At 43.8% G+C, this 21,816-nt stretch overlaps 1 protein-coding gene across 12 annotated transcripts in view; it reads left to right on the top strand.

The window, feature by feature from the left end:
* LOC144686843 (myc box-dependent-interacting protein 1-like) overlaps window positions 1–21,816 on the top strand; it is a 162,697-nt gene that overhangs the window by 101,531 nt on the left and 39,350 nt on the right. For all 12 annotated transcript variants that reach the window (XM_078552623.1, XM_078552620.1, XM_078552621.1 and 9 more), the window contains 2 exons: window positions 2,579–2,654; window positions 5,208–5,290. In XM_078552623.1, the coding sequence (XP_078408749.1) occupies window positions 2,579–2,654; window positions 5,208–5,290 (159 nt within the window). The remainder of the gene's footprint in view (window positions 1–2,578; window positions 2,655–5,207; window positions 5,291–21,816) is intronic.

Raw genomic sequence — 21,816 nt, 5'->3', positions numbered from 1 at the left:
AGCAGATTTCCTTCCCTAAAGGACATTAGTGAACCAGATGGATTTTTACAACAATTGTTGTAAATGTTGCAATGGTGGGATTTGATCCTGGGTCGCTGGAATACTAGTCCAATATGCCACTGCCTCCCCATGTGTTTATTACAACCGCATGAGGAGTGAAATGACTCCCCTGTTCTATCCCTCTAGACCTGACCGTAACAGGGCCTCTGTGAATTCAAAAGGATGCAGACATTAACTCAATGTCTGTGCTTACCCATTTACCTGCTGATTGCAAAGAAACCAGTCTGACAGGCGTTCTTGAGTTAAGCACAAAGGGTTTAGTAGTTTTATTGAGCTAAAATCCACCCAGGTAAAGATATAAAGATTTAAACAAGGTAAACCCACTTCCTGACATTTGCAACACGCACAAGCATTCAAAATTACAAGTTCTATAGTATGAAGTTGTGACCTAGCTCCATATAGTTCCTTTGGTCCATACCCTTAATAACCTTTAACAGATATCTCTTAATTTTTGGCCATATTAACTTTTACTGATAAAAGACAAATAATAGAGTTCATTGTGTCCTTCACTGGCATCTTTGGTTGATGCAAAATTTTTCCACAGTGGTCTTGAAATTTGAAGAGTTAAAGCCAATATAAACTGCAATTTCTAGAGACAATCTTTTTATGTAATCCACCTTTTCCAAAATTCTTCCCCTCTCATGCACATGTCACATCATTGTGACATATTTTCTTCAAGGTATGGGAATATTCCACTGAGATGGTCTTGCATACCCTGCTGTTTCTATTATGGCATTTATTGAGAGAGATTTAGTTAATTTTCTGTATCTTAAAGCGTAGGCACAGGAGTAGGCTACACCTCAAGGCTGCCATTTAATGAGATCCTGGATGACCTGTGACCTAACTCCATATATTTCCTTTGGTCCGTATCCTTAAAACCTATAGTTAACACATCTACTTATCGCAGATTTAAAATTAATTTTTTTAAAATTTGTTCGTTCATGGGACCTGGGTGTCACTGGCTAGGCCAGTATTTAGCCCATCCCTAATTGCCCTTGAAGGTGGTGGTGAGCTGCTGCCTTGAACTGCTGCAGTCTGTGGTCTAGGTATACCCACAGCACTGTTGGGGAGTTCTGGGAGTTTAACCTAGTGACTGTGAAGGAATGACGATGTAGTTCCAAGCCAGGATGATGTGTGGCTTGGAGGGGATCTTGCAGGTGGTGTTCCCATGCATCTGCTGCCCTTGTCCTTCTAGGTAGTAGTGGTCGTGGGTTTGAAAGGTGCTGTCAAAGATGAGTTGCTGCAGTGCATGTTGTATGTGGCACACACTGTCACTATGTGTTAGTGGTGCAGGGAGTGAATGCTAATAATGGTGGATGGGGATGCCAATCAAGTGGATTGCTTTGCCCTGGATGGTGTTGAGGTTCTTGTGATGTTGAAGCTGCACTCATCCAGGCAAGTGGCAAGTATTCCATGACATTCCTGAATTATCTTGTAGATGGCACAGATGGCTTTAGGGAGTTAGAGGCTGAGACAGCAAGTAACTCACCTGACCTTCTCTTATAGCCATAGTATTTATGTGGCTGGTTCAGTTACAGTTCTGGTCAATGGTAACCCCCAGATTGTTAGTATTCTGTAATGATAATGCCATTGAATGTCAAGGGCGATGGTTAGATTCTCTCTTGTTGAAGATAGTCACTGCCTGGCACTGATGGGCATGGGCTGCTTCAGTATCTCAGGAGTTGTTTGCTAATGATTGCACCATTCACATTCCCCCTTCTGACCTTATGATGGAGAGGTCATTGAAGCAACTGATGGTTGGGCCTAGGACAATGCCCTGAGGAACTCTTGCAGTGATGTCCTGGGACTGAGATGATTAACCTCTAACAACCAACTGAGCACTATTTGCAGGTTGTGGAAGAGAATTCCAGCTCCTCCATCCTTCACATATAGAAGTGCTTCCTAACTTCACTCCTGAAAGGTCTCGCTCTAACCTTTAGACTCTGTCCCCTGTTTCTAGCAACATAAGTTTCTCCTAACTTGCCATATCAGTTGCTACTAATACTTCAAACTTGCATCAGATCACCACTTAACCTTCTAAATTCCAGGAAACACAACCCTCGTTTGTGGGATCTCTCCTTGGACTTGAGAGTTACATTACAAGTGTTATTCCAGCAAATGTATGTGATGCTTCCTCAAAGGTCATTATATCCTTCCCCTAAGGTGTGGTGCCCAGAACTGCTCATTGCACTCCAAGAGTGGTCTAACAAGGGCTGTTTGGCTGAAGCATGACTTCTACCCCCTTGTATTCTGTTCCTCTAAATATAAAAGCGAGCATTGCATTAGCCATTTTGTTTTGTTTGTACCCATCCATAACATATTTTGAGGATCTATGTATTTGGACCACCACTACTTCTAACCCTTCACCAATTAGAAATCCCTCTGATCTATCCTTGGGTCCAAACACTTAATTTGTAGTATTAATCTAACTTTGCCGTGTTCCAGTTTTTAGTTCAGTGCAAGACCATGTATCAACTTGCTCTTTTTGATGAATCCTGTTTTAATTTTTGTTTTACAGTCGTGTTGGTTTTTATGTGAACACATTCCAAAGTATAGCTGGTCTGGAGGAAACATTTCATAAAGAAATGAGCAAGGTATGAGGTAATTACTTGGCTTGATGTTTTAGATGCTAGCATTTTGAAAGCATAGATTGAGGTCATCTCAAACTCTGCTTGTCTTAACTTACGCCAAGTTCCATTTCCCTATCACCCCTTTGCTCGCTGACCTACATTGACCCCATGTCAATCAATGTCATGATTTGAAAATTTTCATCCTTGCTTTCAAACCCCTCCATGTGCTTGCCCTTCCCTATCTCTCTAATCTCCTTCAGCCCCACAATCCTGAGATATCTGCAATCATCTAATTCTGGCTCCTTCTGCATTCCCAATTATAATTTCTGCCCCTCCCCCCCCGCCCACCGCCCGGTGACCGTGTCTTTGGTTGCCTCGGCCCCCAGGCTCTGCAATTTACCTCCCTAAACCACCTCTGCCTTTTAACTCGCCTTCCTCTGTTGGGATGCTCCTCTAAAACCTACCTTTCTGACTATCTGACCTATAGCTCAAGTCGCTCACTGTCATATTTTGTTCATAATATTCCTGTGGAGTGCACTGGGACAATTCTTTACATTTACAGATTTTATGTAGCCCTTTAAATGTAAACCAACTATGATTGACACTTCCCAATCTGAAGCATTCTGCTGATGTCCTGAGTTGTGTTTTTTGCCTCCACTGTTTAAGCAAATTTTTTTTTATATTTTCATGTTCAACAAAGTTGCCAAGACCTCAGGACATCGGCAAAATGAAGAATAAACAAAGCCTGGGATCCACTGTCCACTACTTTGGTTTTAAAATGCTGTCTGATATTGGAGGAAGGGTAGATTTGGGGGACAGTTTGAGCTTCTTAGAATTTTTAGTTTATTTGTTTTTGGGATGTGGGCGTTCCTGGCTAGTCCAGTGTTTTTTTTTTTGCTCATCCCATTGCCCTTGTTAAGGCAGTTGAGACTCTAGACCCAATGTGGTTGACTCTTATGTAGGCCAGACCAGGTAAGGAGAGCAGATTTCCTTCCTTAAAGGACATTAGTGAACCAGATGGGTTTGCACAACAATTGACAATCAGAGACTTTTAATTCCAGATTTTTATTGAATTCAAATTCTACCATTTGCCATGGTGGGATTCGAACCCAGGTCCTCAGAGCATGCCCTGGATTACTAATCTAGTGACAAACCACTACGCCACCACCTCCCCCTCTTTAATGCAATTTAGAATGAGATGACATTTGTAGGGAAATGGCAGAAGAGTGGGGCTAGTTGGGTTGCTCTTTCACAGAACCGACATGTGCGATGGTTGCCTCTTGTCCCATATTATTCTATGATTTCTGATAGAATGTCTTTTCTGGAGTTTAAGAACAAAATTAAATTGGGCAATGACCATGGCAACTTCAAGTTAAAATTGGAGGCCAGAGATGTAGGTTGAATTTTCAATTGGCCATTATTTTAAATAGATTTTTGAAATGCATATTTGAAGGCCATTTCTTTGCCATTGCTACTACAGGGATACAAGACCAAGGTCTGGTTGTGTTTACCTGAAAGGGATGGATATACAATAGTGAATAATCCCAGCGTGATTGGATTTCTTGCCTCATTTGATTTAACAATTTTAAATTAAGCTACACAATTGCAGCTAAATAAGAACACCTTGAGGGGATGTGGTGTAGTGGTAATGTCACTGGACGAGTAATCCAGAGGCCCAGGAGGATAATACTCTGGAATATGGGTTCAAATCCCGCTGGTAGCTGGTGGAATTTAAATTCAATTAATAAAATCAGGAACATAAGCTAATCTCAGCAATGGTCACCATGACAGCAATCATCGTTTTTTTTGGTAGAACCCCATCTGGTTCACTAATGTCCTTTAGGGAAGGAAACCTGCCACCTTTACCTGGTCTGGCCTTCGTGTGACTGTGGACTCAGCAGTGTGGTTGACTCTTAACTGCCCTCTGAAATGGCCTAGCAAGCCACTCCGTTCAAGGACAATTGAGGTTGGGCAGCAAATGCTGGCCTTGCCACATCCCATGAAAGAAAATACAGCTGCATAGACTTGGCAAAATCTGTCATCCTGAATGTGGCTGGCAATTTTTCAATGATTTTGTCTGATAAGTGTGAGGAAAATTCACCTCTTTGCTCTTTCCTGAGCCTAACCCACATTGCTGATTCTCAACTGTTAAGATTGCTACTATAGGGAGGTATAGTACACAAGCCAGCAGTCTCCTCTTGGCGTTGCTGTTCTTCTGTTCTTACTCACTGGCTCTCTGGCTTGCATGTTCTCTTTTTCTCTCGCCACCTCCCCTAGAGGGCTAGCTTTTAAGTTCCAATGTAAACTTGTGCAATAGAAATGGGCATTCAGTCCCATGGTTCTATGTATGTGTTTTCCCACTCTACTTTATCTCCCGCCATGTAACCTTTTCTTTCCCTCTCGTGCTTATCTAGCTTTCCATTGAATGCATATGTGTTGTTTGCCTCAACTAATTCATGTAGTAGTGTTCCACATTCTAGTAACTCTTTCTCTGGTAGCTGTATTTGTGACTATCTTATGTCCCCCTAGCCATGATGCTCTCCATCCTGATCACTGTTTTATTTTGTCCCTCCACAGCTGAACCAAAATCTTGGCGATGTAATGGACCAACTGGAACACCAACACACGGGCAAGCCATTACCAGTCAAGGGAGCACCAAGGTTGGTTTTGTTAAGGAGATGTGAAGTTTCCTTTTTTTTTTAAAAAAAGCTTTCAGTTTCATTTGTTCTGAAGATTTCTTTGGTTATTTTAATATTTTGTATCTTTGAAAATATTAATGGGTCTCTTACCTCAGTTTCTATATCTGCTGCTGGCTGTGATTCCTGGTCTACTGAAGTAACTGACCCTGCCCTCAGATGCTCCACATTCAGCCCCAATGTTCTGCATGAGGGATGGGGTTGCCACTCCCACTGATTTAACCTACTATTTCTTACTAAGCATCTTTACAGACAGTGATGTACTTTTGAAGTGTAATCATTGTTGTAAAGGAGGAAACATGACATCCAGTTTGCACACCGCAATCTCCCACAAACAGCAATGTCTTAATGACCAAATAATTTTTTTTTGTAATGTTGATTTGAGAGACAGATGTTAGCCAGGGCACCAGTAAGAAGCTCCCCTGCACATCAAAATGGTGCCTAGTCATCTTTTAACTCTGTGATCTCTGACGGGGCAGACAGGGCTCTGGCTTCCAGTTTCATCTGTACATTAATATAAAAGCAAAAAACTGCGGATGCTGGAAATCCAAAACAAAAACCAAAATACCTGGAAAAACTCAGCAGGTCCGGCAGCATCTGCGGAGAGGAACACAGTTAACGTTTTGAGTCTGAATGACCTTTCAACAGAACTAAGTAAAAATAGAAGAGAGGTGAAATATAAGCTGGTTTAAGGGGGGGTGGGACAAGTAGAGCTGCATAGAGGGCCAGTGATAGCTGGAGATAACCAAAAGATGTCACAGACAAAAGGACAAAGAGGTGTTGAAGGTGGTGATATTATCTAAGGAATGTGTTAATTAAGGGTATAAAGCAGGACAAGCAAGGTACAGATTTTTCGATTCCTTCACCCCACCCCCACTAGCACTATCTGTACCTTGCTTGTCCTGCTTTCTACCCTTAATTAACACATTCCCCAGATAATATCACCACCTTCAACACCTCTTTGTCCTTTTGTCTGTGACCTATCACTGGCCCTCTATCCAGCTCTACTTGTCCCATCCCCCTTGAACTAGCTTATATTTCATCTCTCTTCTATTTATACTTAGTTCTGTTGAAGGGTCATTCGGACTCGAAACGTTAACTGTGTTCCTCTCCGCAGATACTGCCAGACCTGCTGAGTTTTTCCAGGTATTTTTGTTTTTGTTCATCTGTAAACTGTTTTGTGAACCTTCTGATAAGTACTGTATTAATACAAGTTTGTCTTTGCATTGTGGCTTGGAATACAGTGGTTGCTGAGATATTTGAGTGGTTGCAGGCACTTGGCAATTTTTTTTTTTGTTTCATTTTTGAGGGGGCAGTAGGGAAGGTAGAAAGTAAAGATATCGCACCTGGCTTCCTCTTGCTCCTTCCTGTGATGTACAGGAAGACCAGGCAGCATGGGGAAAGTCTTGGTCATTAAACATTCTGTTTGTGCTTTGACATTACCGGAAACTTCTACCAGCCCAGACTGTTTCTATCAAAGTGGATAATTGTGAACAAATGCATGAACTTTCTTGCTCAGTTGTAAAGAAGCCCTGCTTCAGCATTAAAGATAGATTTTATAATTATGTTCTAGATTCCTGCAATAATGAAGTCTGTCCCCCTTTCTCCCTCCCTCCCTTATTTTTCTAACTTAAATGTTAGAATATTACAATTCTCACTCCCAGTTGATTTGGACTTATCTTAAATGCTTCATGAATTTGTGTGGAAAGTGACTAAATTAAAAGTCAAATTTTAAATCCCACTAAATTCAATTATAATCTAACAATCACTATCTGTTTAATGAATTATATAAACCTGTCATTAACAATGACGTGTGGCATAACCAGGCACCCCAAGGAAGTGACTGGCGAACAGAGTCAGAAACAGAAGGTTAATGGCCAAACTTGTGGTCAGAGCTTGGTTTTCAGGAGGCTTTTGGAGCCATGGTTGATTTTTACTTCCTCTAAGCTGCATTTAATACTGTTGCTGAAGGTGTGTCCACATTTCTCCTGTAGAGAGTGGAAATAGAGACTATCAGTAAGTTCAAAAGAAAGTTGGATGGGCACCTAAGAGAAATAGACTTGCAGGGCTATGGGGATGGAGTAGGGGAATGGGACTGACTGGATTGTGGAGAGCCAGCATGAACCTGATGGGCTGAATGGTCACCTCCTGTGCCATAATGACTGTAGGAGGGGAAATGTCTGTCAAACTCGCTCCATTTGGAGCAGAGTGCTGCAAACTTAAATAATGTGCCAAATTACCCTGAGGATGATTTGAAACTTGACATGCAACTTCAATTTGAATTTAATTATTTCTCGACAGAGAAAACAACACCTAGAATATCACATATGTGATGGGCATAATACACTTCTCTGTATGCGAATTTGAGCTCAATATTTTAATTCATTTTTTTTTCTTAAAATCACACCTGTTATACAGAGAACTGCATTTCCCCAACCCCCATGAACAGGAAAGGGCTGTGTGCATTAGGAATTGGAGAGCCCACCTCTCCTACAGGACTCCTTCCAGTTTCACCTGAAATACAGGCTTGAAACTGGTTTGAGAGCCTTCTGATACTTGCTTTATTAATGCGAGTTTGTCTTTGCATTGTGGTTTGGAGTGCACTGGTTGCTGAGATATTTGAGTGGCTGCAGACACTTAGCAATTTTTTTTTTTGTTTCATTTAAGGGGTCAGTAGGGGAGGTAGAAAGTAAAGATATAGTTTTTTTAGGAGCCAGATTAAAAAATTCTGAGCCAGTCTGGCCTCCAGTTGACCTATACCTTTGCTAAGAATGTCATCAGGATGGAAACCTTTACAGGCACTGCGCCATTTAGCCTTAAAGAGATATATGTATGCACTTCAGACTTACACTGCACTGTGGTTTAATGTTCATGTCCTTAAGTCCATCCTCTGACAGTGATCTGTATTGTGGGAGATATGCCTGTAGCTTTAAGTTAGTTTTGAACTGTCAACAGCATGCCCAAAGAATTATGTTTGCTGATTGTGCATTAATATGAATAAAATTTGTCGCGCCACACATGCACGATTGCTATCAAATGTGCAGCTTAACTTCAGAATGCCTTCTAAGAAATATTACAACATTCAGCTGTAATGCTTTAGAGAACTGTGGCTTGTAACCCATGTGGTTATAATTTTCTATGAGCCAAACCGTTTAGGAAAATGTTTTCCTCCCTGGACTTTTGCATAACTTGGACTCTGTAGCAATCTATAACCAACCTCTCCACAGGAAGTCGTTGAGCAGAGCAAGCCAGCTGCTGGCTGGCCTATTCACATTCTTGTTGATTTCCGCAGTGCCATTAACCAATGTTTGATTGCTTGTTAGTTGGTTTAAATGTAGAGGAAATTTGTTTTTGGTTCTGAAAGCTACTGGATGATATTTCGATAAGGACGCTCATTTAACATGGCAACACAGTTGAAGGAGGCAAAAAGAAAACTTGTTCCCAATCCAGAATAAAACACAAGAAGCTGAAGGTGTGCAATGTCAAAGGGTTCATATCTTGGAGTAACCATTTTACTACTTAGAGGAGAAGGGAAATGCACACCCAGGATGTTATCATATAAATCTCTGGATTCTGGTTGGCCTGCTGTGTGTTAACATTGAACAGTTAAGTAAACTTCCTTCTGTCTGTGGTTCACAACACACTAAGCTTGAGACACGTGGTGGTGTATATGAAGCAGATTTCAATCATCTACAGCATAGGTGATCAATCTAACTATACTGAGTGGCTTTCTGCCTTTGAGCCCTCAGAATTTTTTTTATTTGTCCATGGGATATGGGTGTTGCTGGCTAGGCCAACATTTATTACCCATCCCTAATTGCCCTTGTTCAGAGGGCAGTTAAGAGTCAACACATTTGCTGTGGGGCTGGAGTCGTGTGTAGACCAGACCAGGTAAAGACAACAGATTTCCTTCCCTAAAGGACATTAGATACTTTGCTCCTTTTATATGCCAGGTTTTCCTTTACACCAAAGGTGTATGTCCTGGATAGGACCCCATTGCATATGTTCCTGAATCCTTTGAAAACAGTCATGTAAACAGTTGTAGTTGATTACTTCAAATTTCTTTCAACTGGTTCTTTAAAGAATGAGCTTTATTAACAGTTAGCTTTGTATATTATAGTCAATGGATCCCTCTGCCTACTTATCACCCTAACCACTAAGGTTACACTTTATTCACCCATGGCTAAACTCATTACTGTTGCTTCTTTCTTTGCCCAAGCATTTTTTTAATATAACACTCAGACACTGAAAGCAGAAGAGAAGTCGTGCGTTCCTCATGCCATTTCGCAACCACCTTGTTCATCTTGAAAAGCCTGTTGCTCCAAGATGCAAAGACATTTGACTTTTAACTCTTAACTCTCAAATGTCCAACATACAGCTCTCCAGGATGCATAACATTCTGCATTTCCAGCATTTATTGTTCTGCTAATGTCTGGCTCATGGCGAATTTTAATCCAACACTGCATTACATACTGGTACCAAAACAAAAATAGCTGGAAAAACTCAGCAGGCCTGACAGCATCTGCGGAGAGGAACACAGACAACGTTTCGAGTCCGCATGACTCTTCAGAACTGTTCAGGCCTGCTGAATTTTTCCAGCTACTTTTGTTTTTGTTTCAGATTTCTAGCATCTGTGGTATTTTGCTTTTACATACTGGTAGTTTGACTAGTGCTTTGTCTGAAGAGCTTTGACAAATTCACTTAATGGGTTCAAACATTTGTCCACCATCTTGACCAGATTTGCCTTGGGTCATGAAGCAAGTGTTCATTTGTGTATAAAAGTCTCTTTTGCCAAAAGCACCAAGGATCAGGAGTAAAAACAAAAAACTACTACGGATGCTGGAAATCCAAAACAAAAACAGAATTACCTGGAAAAACTCAGCAGGTCTGGCAGCATCGGTGGAGAAGAAAAGAGTCGACGTTTCGAGTCCACATGACCCTTCAACAGAACTGAGTATAGTTAGGGGAGGGGTGAAATATAAGCTGGTTTAAGGTGGGGGGTGGGGGGAAAGAAGTTGGGGGGCGGGGGAGGGTGGTTGTAGGGACAAGCAAGCAGTGATAGGAGCAGATAATCAAAAGATGTCACAAACAAAAGGAGCAAAGCGGTGTTGAAGGTGGTGATATTATCTAAGAAAATGTGCTAATTAAGAATGGATGGCAGGACACTCAAGGTACAGCTCTAGTGGGGATGAGGTGGAAAGACTGACGAGGTATTAGTTGTAGATTTAAAAATAATGGAAATAGGTGGGAAAAGAAAAATCTATATAAATTATTGAAAAAAAAAGGGAGGGGGAAGAAACGGGGTGGGGATGGGTGGAGGGGGAGTTTAAGATCTAAAGTTGTTGAATTCAATATTCAGCCCGGAAGGCTGTAAAGTGCCTAGTCGGAAGATGAGGTGCTGTTCCTCCAGTTTACGTTGGGCTTCACTGGAACAATGCAGCAAGCCAAGGACAGACATGTGGGCAAGAGAGCAGGGTGGAGTGTTAAAATGGCAAGCGACAGGGAGGTTTGGGTCTTTCTTGCGGACAGACCGCAGGTGTTCTGCAAAGAAATCGCCCAGTTTGCGTTTGGTCTCTCCAAAGTAGAGGAGACCGTGTCAGCCTGTTCCTGCCCCACGGAACACATTTCTCGTTATCTTGACTCCCTTCTCTCTCCCCTTGTCCAGTCCCTTCCCACCTACATCCGTGATTCCTCTGACACCTTACGTCACATCAACAATTTCCAGTTCCCTGGCCCCAACCACTTCCTCTTCACCATGGATGTCCAATCCCTCTACACCTCCATCCCCCACCAGGATGGTCTGAGGTCCCTTAGCTTCTTCCTTGAACAGAGGCCCGAACAATCCCCATCCACCACTACTCTCCTCCGTCTGGCTGAACTTGTTCTCACACTGAACAATTTCTCCTTTAACTCCTCTCACTTCTTCCAAATAAAAGGTGTGGCTATGGGTACCCGCATGGGCCCCAGCTATGCCTGTCTCTTTATGGGGTATGTGGAACATTCCTTGTTCCAGTCCTACTCCAGCCCCCTCCCACAACTCTTTTTCTCCGGTACATCGATGATTACCTCGGTGCTGCTTCATGCTCTCGTCGGGACCTGGAAAAATGTATTAATTTTGCTTCCAATCTCCACCCCTCCATCATTTTCACATGGTCCATCTCTGACACTTCTCTTCCCTTCCTTGACGTCTCTGTCTCAATTTCTGATGATAGACTGTCCACCAATATCCATTACAAGCCTACCGACTCCCACAGCTACCTCGACTACAGCTCCTCACACCCCGCTTCCTGTAAGGACTCCATCCCATTCTCTCAGTTCCTTCGCCTCTGTCGCATCTGTTCTGATGACGCTACCTTCAAAAACAGCTCCTCTGACATGTCCTCCTTCTTCCTTAACCGAGGTTTTCCACACACGGTCGTTGACAGGGCCCTCAACCATGTACGGCCCATCTCCCGCGCATCCGCCCTCACGCCTTCTCCTCCCTCCCAGAAACATGATAGGGTCCCCCTTGTCCTCACTTATCACCCCACCAGCCTCCGCATTCAAAGGATCATCCTCCGCCATTTCCGCCAACTCCAGCATGATGCCACCACCAAACACATCTTCCCTTCACCCCCCCCGGTGGCATTCCGTAGGGATCATTCCCTCCGGGACACCCTGGTCCACTCCTCCATCACCCCCTACTCCTCAACCCCCACTTATGGCACCTCCCCATGCCCACGCAGAAGATGCAACACCTGCCCCTTCACTTCCTCTCTCCTCACCGTCCAAGGGCCCAAACACTCCTTTCAAGTGAAGCAGCATTTCACTTGCATTTCCCCTAACTTAGTCTACTGCATTCGTTGCTCCCAATGCGGTCTCCTCTACATTGGAGAGACCAAACGCAAACTGGGCGACCGCTTTGCGGAACACCTGCGGTCTGTCCGCAAGAAAGACCCAAACCTCCCTGTCGCTTGCCATTTTAACACTCCACCCTGTTCTCTTGCCCACATGTCTGTCCTTGGCTTGCTGCATTGTTCCAGTGAAGCCCAACGCAAACTGGAGGAACAGCACCTCATCTTCCGACTAGGCACTTTACAGCCTTCTGGGCTGAATATTGAATTCAACAACTTTAGATCTTAAACTCACCCTTCCCCCATCCCCACCCCGTTTCTTCCCCCTCCCTTTTTTTTTCAATAATTTATATAGATTCTTCTTTTCCCACCTATTTCCATTATTTTTAACTATACAACTAATACCTTGTCAGTCTTTCCACCTCATCCCCACTAGAGCTGTACCTTGAGTGTCCTGCCATCCATTCTTAATTAGCACATTTTCTTAGATAATATCACCACCTTCAACACCTCTTTGATCCTTTTGTCTGTGACATCTTTTGATTATCTGCTCCTATCACTGCTTGCTTGTCCCCACAACCACCCCACCCTCAACTTCTCTCTCCCCCCACCCCCCACCTTAGACCAGCTTATATTTCACCTCTCTCCTAACTATACTTCAGTTCTGCCGAAGGGTCATGAGGACTCGAAACGTCAACTTTTTTCTTCTCCACTGCTGAAGTTATACCTAGCATGGCTCATTGAATGTAAATTCTCATTGTATCACCAACCTCTGAACTAAACCCTGCTAACAATAAAACCCCTTTCATGCTACCAATTTTATTAGCAATATAAACATATTGCTTGATCTCTGCTGGATAGGTGTCAGTTTTCACCCCACTTCTTGAATGCTCTATTCAAAAAATGCAAATACACTAACTCTCTTACATCTCAAAACTAGTACACATCAAAGAACCCAGACTAGCTGGCTTTAATCCAATTAAGACACACCCACAGACTAAATACAGAGATAAAAACAAAAAACTACTGCGGATGCTGGAAATCCAAAACAAAAACAGAATTACCTGGAAAAACTCAGCAGGTCTGGCAGCATCGGCGGAGAAGAAAAGAGTTGACGTTTCGAGTCCTCATGACCCTTCAACAGAACTAAGTAAAAATAGGAGAGGGGTGAAATATAAGCTGGTTTAAGGTGGGGGGAGAGAAGTTGGGCGGGGGGTGCGGTGGTTGTAGGGACAAGCAAGCAGTGATAGGAGCAGATAATCAAAATATGTCACAGATAAAGGAACAAAGAGGTGTTGAAGGTGTTGTGCAAACACATCTTCCCTTCACCCCCCCGGCGGCATTCCGTAGGGATCGTTCCCTCCGGGACACCCTGGTCCACTCCTCCATCACCCCCTACTCCTCAACCCCCACCTATGGCACCTCCCTATGCCCACACAGAAGATGCAACACCTGCCCCTTCACGTCCTCCCTCCTCGCCGTCCAAGGGCCCAAACACTCCTTTCAAGTGAAGCAGCATTTCACTTGCATTTCCCCTAACTTAGTCTACTGCATTCGTTGCTCCCAATGCGGTCTCCTCTACATTGGAGAGACCAAATGTAAACTGGGCGACCACTTTGCAGAACACCTGCGGTCTGTCCGCAAGAAAGACCTAAACCTCCCTGTCGCTTGCTATTTTAACACTCCACCCTGCTCTCTTGCCCACATGTCTGTCCTTGGCTTGCTGCATTGTTCCAGTGAAGCCCAACGCAAACTGGAAGAACAGCACCTCATCTTCTGACTAGGCACTTTACACCCTTCCGGACTGAATATTGAATTCAACAACTTTAGATCTTGAACTCCCTTGTCCATCCCCACCCCCTTTCCGTTTCTTCCCCCTCCCTTTTGTTTTTTCCAATAATTTATATAGATTCTTCTTTTCCCACTTATTTCCATTATTTTAAAATCTATACCTTTAATGCCCTGTCAGTCTTTCCACCCCACCCCCACTAGAGCTGTACCTTAAGTGTCCTGCCATCCATTCTTAATTAGCATATTCTCTTAGAGAATATTACTACCTTCAACACCACAGACTAAACCTCTGTTTTAAAAGAAAAATGTTTTCCAATAATAATATATACATTAATAGCTTCACGACAAAGCCCCATTCCAGAGACTTGAGTACACATTCCAGACTAACAATCCAGTGCTACACTGTCACAGGTGCCATCATTTGGCTGAGAAGGACTAGGTTCCTGTCTGTCCCCTCAAATGGACATCAAAATACTGCTGTGGGATGTTTTAAGAGTAGGGGATTTATTCCCAGTGTCCTGGTCACTTTGTTCCTCAATCAATATCAAAAAACAGATTGGGTTATTCTGGCTTTGCTGTGTGCAAATTGACTGCTGTATTCTACATTCCCACAGTGACTAGTTTGGCTGTAAAGCACTTTGAGACATTCTGATAATGTAAGGTACCATATAAAGTCTCTCTCTTCCCATTGTGTAACAGGATAGCATATTAATTGCCTCGACAGTCAACAAACCACATTAATCTCCTGGAAATGTTGAGATGGGCCAGTTTTCTTCTGTGGTCATGCACATTAAATCTGCACAACCATTGTTTCATTGACTGAAGTCCTTTTGAGTATTGGGCTCTGCCAAGTGTTGGTTTCAGTTTGCCGATGCTGCCAGACCTACTGAGTTTTTCCAAGTATTTCTTTTTGTTTTGGATTTCCAGCATCTGCAGTTTTTTGTTTTTATCAGTTTACATTTTGCCTGAACTTAAGGCAGCACACCACCACCACCACCTTCTCAAGGCCAATTAAGGATGAGCAATAAATGCTGGCCTAGCCGGTGATGCCCACATCACATGAATTAAAAAAAAACTGTTAATGCAACTTGTGGGTGACTGTCTCCATTATGAGTCACTGAGGGCGGCAACTATTTTGGTTGATTTCAGTCAGCACTCATGGGGAAAACCTCCCTGTAAACAATCAGCTTTATAGCATTGTTTTTAAGAAAGGGGTCTTTATAAACTCTCTCTAACTTGATCCTTTGGTTATTTTAATTTTGGCCAACTTCACTGGGTGCCCATGCCCTACATTTATTCAACATCCCTTAAAGTCCTCTGGTCATTGCTCTTTGGGGGAGCTTGCTGTGCACAAATTGGCTGTTGTGTTCTCCACATTACGACAGTGGCTACACTTGAAAGAACTTCAAGGGCTGTGTCATGCTTTGGAGCATCTGGAGAATCATTAGGCGCTATAAAAATGTGCTTTGCTGTCCTCTTCTCGCACCCCGCCCCTGCGCCACCACCTCAAATGAAGATTCCTGACAATACTATGCGAAGTGCTATGGGGAGATGATGGTGTAGTGATAATGGGTTCAAATCACATGCTGGCAGCTAATTTAAAATATCTGGAATTCAAAGCTACTAACGGTGACCATGACTATTAAATCCCCTCTGGTTTATGGAAGGAAATCCGCCATTCTTACCTGGTCTGGCCTACATGTGACTCCAGACCCACAGCAATGTGGCTAACTCTTAACTGCCCTCAAAGGTAATTAAGGATGGGCATCAAATGCTGGCCTTACCAGCAATGCCCACATCCCATGAAAGAATTAAAAAAAAAAAGCACAGGGTAAATGTACCCTTGTTTTCCCCTTTTTCCCCAGTTTTGGGATGCAACTCATCAAGCCAAAATATTCTACGGGAACCTCTGCACTGGCTGCTTGATGCGACTGTAGCTTCTGTGTTTCAGGCTGGTTCTTTGAATCAAGGCCTTGCACGCAAAGAAATAATGATGCGGTTGCGTGTGTGAAGATAGATTGACTAACATAGTTGTACTTAGTGTGAGAGGTTTAGAGGGAGTGGAATTCTTAAAATGCATCCAGGAGAGCTTTTTAAGCCAGTATGTAGAAGGTCCTACAAGAGGGGGCGGTCCTGGACTTAATTTTAGGGAATGAAGCCAGGCAAGTGGTGGAGGTATCAGTGGGGGAATGTTTTGCAGATAGTGATTGTAACTGTTGGATTCAAGGTGGTTATGGAAAAGGAGAAGGATGGGCCAGAAATCAGAGTTCTAAATTGGGGGAAGGCCGATTTTAATAAGATCAGATATGATTTGGCCAGAGTGGACTGGGAGCAGCTACTTTTAAGTAAATCTGCATCAGAGCAGTGGGACTCATTCAAGAAGGAAATAGGGAGAGTACAGGGCCAACATATTCCAGTAAAGATAAAGGGTGAGCCCAACAAATCTACCCTGAATGTTGAGGGATATACAGGATTGGATAAAGAGAAAAAGGGAGGCTTATGGCAGATACCGAAGGCTCAAAACAGAGGAAGCCCTAGAGGAGTATAGAATGTGTAGGGGGGAACTTAAAAAGGAAATTAGGAGAGCAAAAAGGGACATGAAAAAACATTGGCAGGTCAAATCAAAATCCAAAGTTATTTTACAAGTATATTAATAGTGAGAGGATAACGAAGGAAAGAGTAGAGCCCATTAAGGATCATAGTGGTAATTTGTATGTGGAGCCAGAAGAGGTAGGTGGGGTTCTAAATGAATACTTTGTGTCAAGTGTTCACAAGTGAGAGGGACGATGTGGGTATGGAAATCAGGCAGAAGGACGATGATATAATTAAAGAAATTAGTATAGAAGGGAGGAGGTTCTAAGTGATCTGGCAGGCTTAAAAGTAGATAAATCTCCAGGCCTGGGTGAAATGTATCCCAGGCTGTTGAGTGAGGCAAGGGAGGAGATAGCAGGGGCGCTGGCAATTTTCAATACCCCTCTGGCCACTGGAAAGTTGTCAGAGGACTGGAAGACAGCCAATGTGGATACTTCCTGTTATTCAAGAAGGGAGGAAGGGATAAACCAGGGAACTACAGGCCAGTCAGTCTAACCTCAGTGGTGGGGAAACTGTTGGAAGTGATTCTGAGGGACAGAATTAATCTACACTGGGAGAGGCAGGAATTAATCAAGGACAGTCAGCATGGTTTTGTCAAGGGCCAATTTGATTGAATTTTTCAAAGAAGTGACCAGGTGTGTAGATGAGGGCAATGCATTTGACGTAGTCTACTTGGACTTCAAGGCTTTTGATAAGGTCCTGCATGGGAGACTGATAAAGAATGTAAGAGCCCATGGGATCCAAGGCAATTTGGCAAATTGGATCCAGAATTGGCTGATTGGCAGGAAGCAGAGGGTGATGGTCATTTTTGTGACTGGTTGCCTGTGTCCAGTGGGTTCCACAGGGATCAGTGTTGGGTCCCTTGTTGTTTGTGGTGTATATATAAACGATTTAGACTTGAATGTAGGAGGGTTGATCAGTAAGTTTGCGGATGACATGAAAATTGGTGGGGTGGTAAATAGTGTAGAGGATAGCCTTGGATTACAGGAGGAGCTAGACGGGCTGGTCAGATGGGCTGATCAGTGGCAAATGGAATTTAATCCGGATAAGTGTGAGGTGATGCATTTCGGCAGGACAATCACGGCACATGAATATACTATGAACGGTAGGACCCTGGGAAGTACCGAGGATCAGAGGGACCTTGGTGTGCATGTCCACCGGTCCCTTAAGGTAGTGGGACAGGTAGATAAGGTGGTTAAGAAGGCATATGGAATACTTCCCTTTATTAGCTGAGGCATGGAATAGAGCAGGGAGGTTATGCTGGAACTGTATAAAATGCTGGTTAGACCACAGCTAGAGTATTGCGTGCTGTTCTGGAATCCGCGTTATAGGAAGGATGTGATTGCACTAGAGAGAGTGCCGAGGAGATTTACCAGGATGTTGCCTGGGCTGGAGAGTTTTAGTTATGAGGAGAGATTGGATAGACTGGGGTTATTTTCCCTGGAGCAGAGAAGATTGAGGTGTATAAAATTGAGGCGCATAGATAGGGTAGACAGGAAGGAACTTTTCCCCTTGGTGGAGGGATCAATAACCAGGGGCATAGATTTAAGGTAAGGGGCAGGAGGTTTAGAGGGGATGTGAGGAAGATTTTTTCACCCAGAGGGTGATGGGAATCTGGAACTCACTGTCTGAAAGGATGGTTGAGGCAGAAACCCTCAACATTTAAGCATTTGGATGTGCACTTGTGATGCCCTGACTTTCAAGGCTATGGGCCTAGTGCTGGAAAATGATAGTAGAATAGTTAGGCACTTGATTGACTGGTGCAGACTCGATGGGCCGAAGGGCCGCCTTCTGTGCTGTAGACCTCTGACTCTAATTGGCCCACCTCAATAATTCTGCTGGCTTCAAGACTGGTGACTTGGAGGGAAAATGTAACTCTGGTTGGAAAAACATTGTGCTCTGGATTTCTTCACCTGCACATGCTGAGAAATCTTGACCACAGATGCCAGGGAGCCTGACAAATTTTCAAATCCAGGAATTGAAAATGGGCTATGGCAAGGATTGCTTCAGCTGGTTAGCTGAAGCCAGGCTGTGCTGCTTCTAGGACAACTTGTACTTAAATACCACTCTTTGACATAGTGAAAGGCACTTCAAAGGGGCATTATAAAAACAAAATGCCACTGCACAATGTTAAGATGCCTTGGTCAGATGACCAAAAGCTTAGTGGTAGTTTTTAAGGAACTCCTTAAAGGTGTAGGGAAGGAATTCCCTAGTTTTAGGGTCTAGGCAGCCGAAAGCACCACTGTCAGTGGAGGAGTTATTAAAATTGGGGATGCTTGAGGCTAGAATTGGAGAACGGCACAGACGTCTACAGCGCAGAAGGAGGCCATTTGGCCTATCCTGTCCGTGCCGGTCAATAAAGATCTGACTACACTAATCCCATTTTCCAGCGCTTGGCCCATCGTCCTGGAGGCTATGGCAACGCAGGTGAATGTCTAAATACTTAAATGTTAGGAGAGTTTCTGACTCGACCAACCTTTCAGGCAGTGAGTCCCAGACTCCCACCACCCTCTGGGTAAAATAATTTCTCCTCAACTCCCCTCTCAGCCTCTACCTCTTACCTTAAATATATGCCCCCTGGTTATTGACCCCTCTACTAATGGAAAAAGTGCTTTCCTAACCACCCCTATCTGTGCCCCTCATAATCTTATACACCTCTATCAGGTCCCCTCTCAACCTTCGTTGCTCCAAGGAAAATAACTCCAGCCTATCCAATCTTTCCTCATAACTCAGACCCTCCAGCCCAGGAAGCACCATGGTAAATCTCCTCTGCTGCACCCTCTCCAGTGCAATCACATCCTTCTTATAGTGTGGTGACCAGAACTGCACGCAGTCCCCTAGTTGTGGCCCAACCAGCATTTTATACAGTTCCAGCATAACCTCCCTGCTCTTGCCTTTATTAGCTGAGGCATTGAATACAAGTATCCCATATGCCTTCTTAACCACCTCATCTACGTGCCCTGCTACCTTCAGGGATCTATGGATATGCGCACCAAGATCCCCCTGATCTTCAGTACTTTCCAGGGTCCTACTATTCATAGCGTAATTCCATTTGCCACTGCTCTGCCCACCTGACTGGTCCATTGATATCCACCTGCAGTTTATGGCTATCCTCACTATTTACCGCCCTACCATATCTTGCAGGGTTGTTGCTGGAGGAGATGGGGAGAGACCAGGCTTTGAAGGGATTTGAAAACAACTATATGAATTTTGAATTCAAGACTGCTGGAGCAGGTACTAACGTAGATCAGTGAGCACAGATGGGTAAATGGGTATTGATATGAGTTAGGACACAGCATCAGAGTTTGAGTTTATAGAGGCTAGATGGTGGGGGGTAGTAGAAAACCTGGGCACCTGAATCTCCAAGTAAGTCCATTTGGTTATTTCCTCCACTGTGGCTGTTCAAATTGTTGTCACTTCTTTCTTCAGAAGTGTTATTAACATTTCTCAGTAAGATGGTGACCCATGATGTATGGCTGCTTTTAAGAAAAGTGCCTGTAATTGACTTTAATGACCTGTCGCTGCTAACCAGATTAAACGGTATTAAGTACGTCACCATTTTTGGCTCCTGTCTGGTTTTTAGCTCTTGGGGTGAAGAATTAAAGTGACAGGCCACCATGCTTGTGGACTGAATGGAAGTGTTCAGCAAAGCAGTCACCTATCCTGCATTTGGTCTCACTGATGCAGAAGAGACCACGTTTTGAGCAGCAAATACAGTATACCAGATTGTACTTCTGTAAATTGCTGCTTCACCTGGACGGAGTGTTTGGGGCCTTAGACGATGAGGAGAGAGTGGTGAAAAAGGCAGATGTTACACCTGCCTTTTTTTATTAATTCGTGGAATGTGGGTGTTGCCGATGAGGCCAGCGTTTATTGTCCATCCCTAGTTGCCCTTGTCCAAGGTGGCAGCTCACCACCACCTTCTCAACTGCAGCCCATGCAGCGTAGGTACACCCACAGTGCTGTAAGGGAGTGAGTTCCAGGACTTTGACCCGGTAACAGTGAAGGAACGGCAATATATTTCCAAGTCAGGATGGTGAGTGGCTTGGAGGGGAACTTCCAGGTGGCGGTGCTCCCATGTGTCTGCTGCCCTTGTCTTTCTAGATGGTAGTGGTCATGGGTTTGGAAGGTGCTGTCTAAGGAGGCTTGGTGAGTTCCTGCAGTATATCTTCTAGATGGTACACCCTGCTGCCACTGTGCATCAGTGGTGGAGGGAGTGAATGTTTGTTTGTGGATGGAGTGCTTTGTCCTGGATGATGCTGTGGGAAAGGGACAGGATGTTGTGGGTGATTTGAGGAGCGGACTAGGGTGTCACGGAGGGAACAGTCCCTTCGGAATGCTACTCCAGCAGGGGAAGATATGTTTGGTGGCATCATACTGGAGGTAGTGGAAATGGTGGAAAATGATCTGTTGAAAACTGAGGCTGGTGGGGTGGAAGGTGAGAAGGGAAATCCTACCATGGTTCTTAATCTAGTATACTATATTCATGCTTAAAATGTGTTATTGTCTACACTGGAAACACCAAATGCAGATTGGGTGACTGTCTCGCGGAGCACCTCCATTCAGTCTGCAAGCATGACCCACAGATTCCGGTGGCCTGTATGTTAATTCTCCACCTTGCCCTCATGCTGATATTTCAGTCCGTGGCCTGCTGCACTGTTCCAGAAAAGCCCAATGCAAGCTTGAACAGCACCTCGCCTTTTCATTTAGGCACTTCGCAGCCTTATGGACTCAACATTGAGTTAAACAGTTTCAGGTCATAATCTCCATTTTATTTCCTTTGCTTGGTTTTGGTTTTTTACTTCGTCAGCAGCAGCACTTGCTCTTCTGTTTCTTTGCTTTCTTGTCCTATCTCCATTCCCTTGGCTTCTGAAGACAATTCTTCTGTCATTTCAATCTCTCCTATCACAAACCTACCTTTTTGTCCTTGTCCCACCCACCCCTCGGTCAAAACCAAATACACCTCTAACTTCTTCCAGTTGAATTAAACAAAATGTGGGGAAATGATGGAATTCACCAGGAAACTCCATAGTGCCAGCTTGCCAACCAATCACTGCACTTTTGCAGTATAAATTGTTGCTCCCTTTGAAATTTGGCATTCTTGCATCTGTCCCGATGAGTGCAAGATGTAAAGATTTGATGGCATGTCTTTTTTCAGCAATACTCAAGTTCTGTACTACTAAGTGACTAATGCTAGTCTCCCTATACAAGCCTGACAGTCTCTTAGTTCACTGTCGTTGGAGCCCAGCTGTTTTTGATGTTTCTATTATATAC

The sequence above is a fragment of the Cetorhinus maximus genome, chromosome 11 (assembly GCF_964194155.1).
Source record: "Cetorhinus maximus chromosome 11, sCetMax3.hap1.1, whole genome shotgun sequence".
In the NCBI taxonomy this organism is placed as follows: Eukaryota; Metazoa; Chordata; class Chondrichthyes; order Lamniformes; family Cetorhinidae; genus Cetorhinus; species Cetorhinus maximus.
The sequence above is the reverse complement of the archived record's forward strand: the minus strand, read 5'-3'. Positions and strand labels throughout refer to the sequence as shown.